A 10,156-nucleotide genomic window follows, 5' to 3' on the forward strand; every position below is an offset into this window, starting at 1 on the left:
GAATATCCAAATTATATTGTGGATGATCAAGTAGCAAGAGCTTTGCTCTTGTGGGGGGTGGGGGGGGATGTAAAACTTAATGAGATTACCACCAATGCTGGTAATGCTAGGAATAATATCAGTACAGTGAAAGGCAAGACAGTGATCCAAGAACAGAGCATGAGTTATGAGGATTTGCTGCCCGTGATATAATTTTTTTGTAGTCATTGGTAGTTTTAATAAATGGTTGTAACAATTTTCCCTCCAACAGAAAATTAGTTTATTTTTAGTTATCTGTTAGCCAGCTTCCATATATATATATGTCCGCTGGGCGTATTAATTCAATTCAATTCATTGTAATTGCTCATTCTTCAGCTTCAATGAAATCAGATTTTATTTACAGAAAGAGCATTCAATCTTTTACAAAAGAAGATACAGAAGGGTTTCCATCCCAACAGCTTCGAAAACCAATTTATGATTAATAATGACAAGTTACCAATAAAGTATGGTGTACAGTTCTGGTCAAACTATAATTTAACTTGGAATAAAAATTAGTGAATTTCAACACTTTGTTTTGATAAAGTCATGCCAACATATTGACATTCTCTGAAGGAAATTTCCCAGTGTTTTGAATTGACAGGTAACCCATTCAATACACTCCTCAACAGTTTTCTGTTGTATTATTCCTCTGCCAAATAAATCACAAAGCAAAGCAAGCCGCTGCATCCATAATAAGCCCACTGAACTATCAATGCATGGGTAGGTTACAGTGAGAAAATCCCAACTTCGAAGGGAACTCAAAATTCTCATTTCACCTAAGCAAAGATAATAGTAGTTAATGTTTCTTTTCCTGCAATTATAAAGTAGCACTGCCATAAAATTATTGCCAAAACTCAATACAAAAAAAAACTTATTAGTTCATTTGACAATGATTATATTAGTTAAGAATGCAAAAAAAATTGATATTATTTCCTGCGATTGTCAAGTAGCATTGCAATATGAATATTATCCAAATTCAATATTGAAACCTAGATAATGATGCTTGAGCAAAACAAAAATTGCAATGCATTCATTAAAAATCTCCAGACTGGAAAAACATATATTTATAAAAGATAAGATTGGTGTTCTTACAATTTTGAATGCCCACTGTCAGAGTTCATCTGCTTTGCTCTGGCCTTCATGCCAACCCGGCCAATAGCCATAAGGCTCGGAGAGGCAACTCTCACATGGCAAAAAAACTGCTCTAAATATGCCTCAAGCCTGAACTGTGCCAAATATGTACAAAATTGATTTGAACCAATAATAAACTTGGATTTTGAAGGACAGAGCAGTCAGGGCCTTGAAGCAATCTTGATGAAGCTGTCCACAAGGTTCAAGTGTTTGCGGACTGTGTCGGTATCCTAGGATGGCTGTGCTCACCTTCGTAAGTGACAATAAGCATGGATGGATCTTCCAGGGACCTCTCAACATGCTTCCTTGCGGGGCAACCTCTCATGCTGCTACATTTATAATATCCCCTGCACATGTTCAAGAATTGCCCCTCAGATTAATTTCCCTCAAAATTTTAACTCTTGAATAAATGAACTTCATTGAACATGATATTTAAATAAACATTGAGGTGTATCTACAAGCATCATAGATCAACTATAAATAATTAAGAACTGAAAGTTTAAAGATAAGAAAGTAAATGAAATATTTTTCACCTGTTTTACCTTGCCATCCCCATTTGACAGCACCTAAAGAAGGGTTGAATCAGTTGGTACTTTAAAACAATCTGAGGTGGGGATGATTGTTGCAAGATTTGACATTAATTTCTACTCTATGTTTTCTTGGCAACAGTAATGATGGTTGAGTAGTGGGTAACATCTGACACCACTGTTTCTTTTTTAATGTCAAACCTATATCTAAGACCTATCATAAATCAAGAAGCCAGCTAAAGATGTTTCAATAGAGTTGAGGAGACTTCATATAAGTTTAAAAATGCTAATGCCACATAGTAACCGAATGTGGTACCCCATTTATTGCCTTGCATAGATACTCTCTAGAGAGAGAATGAGAAATGCCACTTAGTAACCACATTTACTCCAAGTTTATCATCTCTCTCTCTCTCTCTCTCTCACTCACTGCACACGCGTGCAATAATACAATCTTTCTCAGTTCATCCATTTCAACTTTTTTATGTCAACAATGCAAGTGCAAGTTTTGGAAAAACGAAAAGAAGTTGCAGTATGAAGGATCATGAGCAAATAATTTGGCCAATTGATTACTCTTATGTTGAATTACCATATTTTGAATGAAAATCAAACCAGACAAAAAAAAAAAGCGACAAAGAAAAAACGGATACCTATCTGCAAATTTAAAGAACAATGTCAAAATTAATGAGAAAAGAATAAATCAATATGACACCAACAAAGTGTTGCGTCATTGAATAGAAAATTAGCACACCTAGGATGAGGTGAACCCTTGATTGGCTTCTGGCCATACTTTCTCCAGGAATATTCATCAGGAGGAATATCTGCCAGCTTGTTACTTATAGCAGGCACCTTGATTGATCTCTTCACCCTATGCTTCCTATATAAAGAACAAAATTAGAGAGAATAATTGCTAGCCATTAATACGTACCAAGAGAATGTTACCAAATGTAGTGTGCATGCTGAAACAAGCCTAACCTCTCTGAAACAGTTCTTACCTCTTCTTTGAGCAGTGGCATCTCCCACTGCTTCCACATCTCACGCTCCCATCATCCCCCCTTGCGGAGCACTTCCTCTTGTGTAATTGGTGTGAATGGTGATCTGACAAGCGCTGTGCTCCCATCAAATGGAATGCACTTCCATCCAAGTTAGCCACACTCCCATCCATACTCAATGAAGATATGAAAGACCTAGTTGATGACATAGTGGGTGTGCAACTGGAGCTGTCGAAATTAAGATTTATGCCGCTGTTACTCCGTTGAAACATCGTTTCTGTCTGATGTTTGATCTGCTGCTGCTGCTGCTGCTGAAGTCTCTGCTGTTGCTGCTGATGCTGAAGGAAGTGATAATGCGTTGATGGACTTTGTTGAGCCAGTTGAAGAGGACTTTTCCCATTTGAGCTCAAATCTAATGATGTGTTTCCTAAACACAAAGTGTTCTTAACAATTGAACCCATTTCTTGCATTGAATCTCCAAGAAAATTAGATTGGAAAAACTGTATAGGATTGGATAGGTGTTCTGTTTTGGAGTTTGGGTGGTCAAAGAATATGTTTTGAGGAAATGGGGTTTGAAATATCTTCGTCTTTCTGACTCTTCCATGACGCAAATCACGGTTAAGAAGGGAAACAACTTTCTTGAACTTGAACACAGCTTCCTCAGTTTCCCCCATTAAATTCCCATACTGAACTTCATCCCTGAGCTGTGTCAACATACTAAGAACTCTGTGGCAGCTATCCACAGCTTCTTTGTTAGCTTCTTCAACCTCTTCCATGTTCTATCACCCCAAACCAAAACCCTAATTCCCAAAACTCCACAAACCCAAAACAAAACAGAAAACACACCAAAAGAAAAACTCAAAAATAAAAAAAATAAAAATAAAAAATCCACTCCAATAGTATATAACTTCAAAAATCCATGTTCAGATAAAACAAAAAAACCACTACCTGGTTTCCACCCTCAGGCCTCAGATAAGACCCAAATTGCGCTTTCCGGTAAAACCCCAGAACTTTCAATTCGACAGGGGGTCATTTCTCAAGGAGAACAAGACCTAGAAAATTAGATTCAACCAGCTATGGGAAATCTAACCAGCAGAGGAAAACCCAGACACGGATTCACACGGAGACAACAAATTCATTATAAATTTTGAGAAAGTTTTTGAGGGAAAAGCTAAAAGAGAACCAGCGAAGGACAGACCTTATTGGACCTGTGTTGTCAAACCTTGGATCCTTCTGCCATGGCTATGAGAATGAAAGGTGTGAAATGGAAGACTTCACAGCACAATTCATACGCCCGAATGCACACAACACGCAAGCTCTCACCTTCTAATATTTAATTCGATTAATGGCGAGAGAGAGAGAGAGAGAGAGAGAGAGCCATTTAAATATAGGAGAAAAACGCAGAATGCAAACGGCCGTCTCTGTCACAGATTTGAAGGTGGGTCCCACCAAAGACCCTGTTTTTTTTTTTCTTTCCTCCTTAAGCCTTAAAGTGATTACGTTGTTTAATCATTCAACATCATTTTTTTTATTTTTTATTTTATAATGATCTTCAATATTCATCATTTAATGTCAACATTTCGGCTTCCGTTTTGCTTTATATGACCGTTTTCGGCAAATACTAGGAACACTCCCCATTTTAACTTTCTTTCCCACTCTATAAAATTTCTGTTTTCATAATTGTTTAAGATTAAAAGAAAATAAAAAAATTACTACGAAAATTATAATTTTTTTAATTGAGATCTCCATAAAATGAATTTTAATAAAATCAATTGCTACAATTATTTATTTTTATTGCCTTTCAATCAAGGTGACGTCAATTTTATTTATTCTAAAATTACAATAGTATGAAAAGCCAAAAGTAATATTGTAATTTTTTTTTCAAACTAAAATTTAATAACTTGTTTGAAATACATTCTCACATTATTATGTGGGTCCCACTACAAATTTTTATTCAAACCATCAAATTCAAAGTCATCAAAATGGGTTGAAATTTTTATTCCTTTAAATGAAACTTTTTTTTTGTTCCTTTTTTCAAGTTCAATTGAACATAAATCATCTCAAACTTTTTAACCAAAAGTCAATCATATCATCGACTAATGTAGCTGAAAATCTTTAAAAGCTATAAATGAGTGAACTGTAACGAAACAATAATGATATTAGAATTGCTCATTTTTAGAATAATATTATTTTACAATCTGTTATGTCTGAAAAGTAAAATAATTTTCAGTATTTTTATAATTTATTGTATTTTAAATATAAATTGTAAAGTAAAAAACATCATATCCTACCGAATAAAAGGACATAAACCTCCTTTAAGATTTTAAAATTGTGGCCCTTTTCACATTTGATTTCTTCTATACTTATATTCTCTTTTAATTTATGGTAAAATACATTTATCTCCTCTAAGATTTTGGTCAAAGACAAATTTTTTCTGAGATCTTTAAAACCCTATAAACCTTCCTTGAGATTTTTATAAATCTCATAAACCTCTTCTGACGTTTGGAGTATTTATACTTGTCAAAAAGTTTGTCTTTTTACCAAATATGAGGAAAATATGTATCCATTTAGCAAACCTCAATGAGCTCCGTAGAATTTTTGAAATCTCAAGTAAGATTCTTGAAATTTTGAAACTTTAAGGAACGTTTATATCTTTTTGTCAATTTTGAAGGAAGATCAGTGTCTTTTACCCTTTAATTTACTATCAAGAAACCAATATAGTTTTTAAAGAAATGTAAACTATTTTGTTCTTTCTTCATTCAACACACATTAAATGATTAAAATAATGACTATAATTCATCCCCAACAATAGAGTGATGTACTTTTTTTAAAAAGGAAGATTACACATTTCTAATGAAAAATGCATAAATAATTATAGTTTTTTTATTCCATAATTTCAAATTTTGCTTTTTCAAGAAGGGGGATAATTTTTAACCATTATGTGTGTCAATGATACAAAAAAAAGGAAAAAATGCAACTCATTTTTTAAAAAATTTTATTTGGCTATTTAACAATAAATTAAGAAACATGGAATAAGCATTCTAAAAACAAAAGACCAAGTTAATAAATGAGTTTCTCCATTACTATATATACGTGCGCACGCGCGCGCACACACACATACATATGGAACAAGGGACTGTCTTTAGCCCCTAAAATTCAAATATTAATTTTGTTAGTCTCAAGGTTCCATTAATCATATTTTGATGATTATATACTATTTTGGACTAATGACTTTGTGCTTAAATTGTGCTTCTATAGAAATTAAGCTATTGAAGTTGAAGAAAAGCTTAAGAATTGAGAGAAGTTTTGTTGACTTTTTGGTCACATCCCTGTTTTAAATATGACAAACCACAGTATCTCATCTGTGTACTTTAAGTATTTGAACGGGTTTATTTTTCTTAACACGGATAACAGACGAGAAATGGAAGTCGTAAGAGCACCTGAATGAGCATATCCTGGCGTACTCTGTGGATTTGCAAAAGAGTCGTGCATGAAGATCGATTTGTGTTTCAAGTTGTATTATGTTTTTATATTTATCATTTGGGTCTGTAATCTTATATGGTATGTAATAATTAATGTATTCATGCATGATAGGATAGATAAACTCAATGATCATAGCTGGACCTTAGGGATCATCCTCAGTCAACCGATGCCAGATTTTTGGGGTTAATTCTCAAATGTCTTAGACTGACCATAGGACCCCCTATACTACATAAAAATATGTCATATATTCTTAAATTTAATCATCATATGAATAAGGTTTATATACAAAGGGATTAGGACTGAAATGCACCTAAAATGCATGTTCGGTTGACCGAACCATAATGCATGAGGAGCATTCGATTGATCAAACTGGTCCGTGGTCAACAATTTGACCACACTACGGTTGACCGAACCTGGCCAAGATAATATTGCTTGGTCGATCGAACCTCCCTCGGTCAAAAGTTGACCCTTCGGTCGACCGACCCAAAATGAGCTTCAATGCTCTGGTCGACCGAACATCCTTGGGAGAAGCCCCAACCACCTGGTCGACCGAACTACCAAGTTCAAAATCACTTGCTCGAACCGCGTGGATTTGGGAAATCGCCTTCAAAATCTCAAGATGGTCAACCATCTTTGTAAGTCAATTTTTACCTGGTCGACCGAACTGGGACACTTGATCAACCAAACCTTAAGTACGGTCGACTAACCCTCTCGGGTTGTTGAATTTTTATCAAGAGTTAAACTGAGTTAACTTTAATTAAACTTACTTAATCTTTTTCAAAAATACCCAGTGTGTCCCCAACGGCTATATTTTTTCAAAATTCTATATATAGCCCTTCATTTGCAAAAATTAAGCATGATTAGGATTTGAGATTAGGAAAAATTCTCTAAAAATATTTTCATCCAAAATCTCTATATTTTCGTATCTCTTTAATCCTATTCCAAAAATCTACCTTCTATACTCATATAGTTATTTATCTTGAAAGAAGGTAATATTTTTTATACTCTTTGCATAGGCTAAATTCTCCCTAGTTTTTATTTGATTATGTGCTGATTTTTGGAGAGCTAGCTAAGGTTTTTCTCATAATATTTCTTTCATAAATATTTGATTGGGAAAAACCCTTGTGTGGCTTAAGATCTTGCATCCTCATTGCAAGTATCATAAGCTTGATTCGTGCTTTGAAGGCAATATATTTATCAAGCTTAAAAACTCTATTATCTACTATGCTTCATATTTGAGAAATATGTATGTGATATTAGTTTAGGGTTATAGAGACTATTTGATTGTGCACATAAGAAGCATATTAGCTTGATATCAAAAGTCTCACTCTCACATACGCACATTAATATACATCCTACTGTGAGTTAACACTTGGTTAACAAAATCTCACTTGAACTTAATATCCTATCATATGTGAATGCATTATTTGATTGAGCATATTGGTGCAAATCTGCTTACTGTAAGAAGCACTTTACTTTTACTTAAATTTTCATATCATTTGTATTCCAGGCATGGGTCTGGAGAGTGAGACTAGCCCTGTTGAATAGTCCCAGATTGGCTTAGACCCGATTAGGAAAGTTAGGTACACCATTCTGGTAAGGTGTAGGTTAAGGTCAGTCCCGCTAATTGACCTGATTATAATCGGTGCCGCTCCACCCGTTAAGTGAGCATTAGTGGAATCCTTAGACTTGCGAGTTAGAGGCGAGAACGTAGGCACAGTTGGTCGAACCCTGATAACATATTGTGTGTCTGTTTATATTTTCACAATTTATATTCTTGCACGTGTATGTTATTGTGTGACTGATGCGTATGATTTAATTTTTGTATCTTACATTTATCTACGCATTTGGGTTTATGTGTATATAGACAAACCCTAAGTTGAGTATTACTGTTGTTAGATTAGTTGAACCTAGGAAAAATTTTTAAATACTCAATTCACCTCCCTCTTGGGAATACACCAATTCAAATAATTGGTATCACAGCCTCGTAGCATTGACTTAAAACGTTTTTACTAAAAGATTGAGATGGCTCACATTGGTGTACCCCCATTTGGTGAGGAACAGTCACCTACTTGCCCTCCTATATTTTGTGGTAAAAATTTCACCCACTAGAAAACTAGAATGAGTGTTTTCATAAAATCTATGAACTAGAGGGCCTAGCAGGTGATTGTGAATGGAATTTGTATGTCAGGTAATGAAAATGATATAAATTTATTGCATGCAAATTCATATGCCATGGAGTTATTATACCGTACTTTAAATTCTAATATTTTTGTTGAGTTTGTGGCATGTTATAGTGCACAAGAAATCTGAGATGAACTAGAAAAGAAATATGGAGAATCCCAAGAGAAGGAGATCGTAACTCCTCTAAATGCTCCAATCTCAAATGATCAGGAGGAGGTAAATCATGAGTTAGAAATCAACGAGGAGGTATATGAATCTCACTCTAACTCGTTTAATAATTCATATGATGCATGTTGTGATGACTCTCATGTCAAATCCTATGATATATTGTATGATGAGTCATCTATTGGTTCTTGTTGGCCTTACAATGCTTAACCTCCTATATTGATGCTAACAAATAAGTGGAACTTAACATATTTGATGAGTGATAATATTTCAGATCTCGCATATGTGAATTCAAAGTCAAGTACTCACAAGGATTAAATTGAAGCTTATATTTCAAAGGAACATGATCATATGAAGCTTAAAGAATAATTAAAGGAATGGATGATATATTAAAGCTTGATTTCTATGAGAGGATGAACTTGACATGAAAGCTTGAAGAAATGATGGACACAAAGCATGGACATGCATAAAGACTTCAAGAGATGAAGGATTTAGAATCTTAAGGAAATTTCATTTAAGTACTTCAAGTAAATTCAATATGGTTGCATGAAGCTCTTAGGATTAATTACTTGGACCTAAATACCTTTTAACATACTTGGAAAATATTTTTGTAAGGTCCGAAGTTGCTTCAAAAAGGTTAAAATTGTTTTTGGAATGAAAAGCACTAAAATGGGATTTTTCCAAATTCAGTTAATTTTTATACATCCATATTGATGAGCATTTTTTTTTCTACCAAAAGATCTTTATTTTAAAAAGTGTTCAACATAAAAATTGTAGAATTTTTTTTTAGCTTTCTTTTTACACCAAGAACGTTAAATTTGGAGATATATACGAAAACTTACAGTCAAATTACTGAAGAAGGGTCAAAGCTGTCAACAACACAGTAATCTGGTCTAGTGAGTCGACTGACCAAAATGAACTGTGTTCAGCTAGCAGACTGATCAGTTAACAGAACTAAAATTTGGGAGATAGAATGCACCCAGTCGCCTGTCCAGTTGGCTGACCCTGCATAAACACCCTCCCAACCGCCTGGTCAGCCAACTGACCCTACGGAAATTCAAATTTTGACCTCCAACGGGAAAAATCTAAAATTTAGTTTTTTAAATCTAAATGTTATGAAAACTTGGGGAATACTCCAAGTTACTTGGGGATCAAGTAACATACTTTTTCATTAAACCAAGAACCAAGAATCAAAATTAGCCATCAAACTCTCTCAAGTACTCTCTTCATTGAAAGGCTCTCTTGCCATACCTTGTGCAAGAATTCAAATGAATTTTTGCTGATCTTCTTCCACCATAATTGTGTTACAAATTCTAAATATTTCAATCATTGATAGAATTAATCGGTGATATACTTCCTTGAGCTTCAAGTTAAAATTCCATATTGTTATTTACTTTGAAGTATACTAGTTTGTAAATTGTACTAATCAACTCTTTGAGGAGCAAACTCTTTGTACACATCTATTGGTTGTATCTTTTATAGTTCTTGGACGATTCGAGGTGTTCGGATCATTGGCTAAGCGAGGGGATATCGCTTAGAGAGGTGCTGCTCTAGCCCATTTGAAGGAGTGACCGAGTGAGGGGATATCACTTAGAGAAGGCGGGCTCTAGCCTTAACAAAGGAATGTGTAAAGGTTTGTTCCACCCATTAACGGAACAA

General features: G+C 34.5%; 1 protein-coding gene across 6 annotated transcripts; it reads right to left on the minus strand.

The window, feature by feature from the left end:
- Positions 1–422: 422 nt before the first annotated feature.
- Positions 423–4,030, minus strand: LOC131155497 (probable WRKY transcription factor 21). Of its 6 annotated transcripts, none has more exons than XR_009136830.1 (6): positions 3,864–4,030; positions 3,614–3,750; positions 2,669–3,478; positions 2,425–2,550; positions 1,111–1,496; positions 423–794 (listed from the first exon to the last, which is right to left on the minus strand). XR_009136830.1 is itself a non-coding variant. In XM_058108690.1 (5 exons), exons 3-5 carry the CDS (start codon positions 3,439–3,441, stop codon positions 1,352–1,354), a joined length of 1,044 nt encoding a protein of 347 aa, XP_057964673.1. In that variant the 5' UTR covers positions 3,442–3,478; positions 3,614–3,750; positions 3,864–4,030; the 3' UTR covers positions 1,068–1,351. The 6 variants fall into 6 exon arrangements, 2 of the variants coding, with proteins under 2 accessions (XP_057964673.1, XP_057964674.1); XR_009136828.1 differs by having other exon boundaries at positions 3,614–3,717; positions 3,864–4,022; XR_009136829.1 differs by having other exon boundaries at positions 423–829; positions 3,614–3,717; positions 3,864–4,022.
- Positions 4,031–10,156: the final 6,126 nt, after the last annotated feature.

The sequence above is a fragment of the Malania oleifera genome, chromosome 5 (genome assembly GCF_029873635.1).
Source record: "Malania oleifera isolate guangnan ecotype guangnan chromosome 5, ASM2987363v1, whole genome shotgun sequence".
NCBI classification, from domain to species: Eukaryota; Viridiplantae; Streptophyta; class Magnoliopsida; order Santalales; family Ximeniaceae; genus Malania; species Malania oleifera.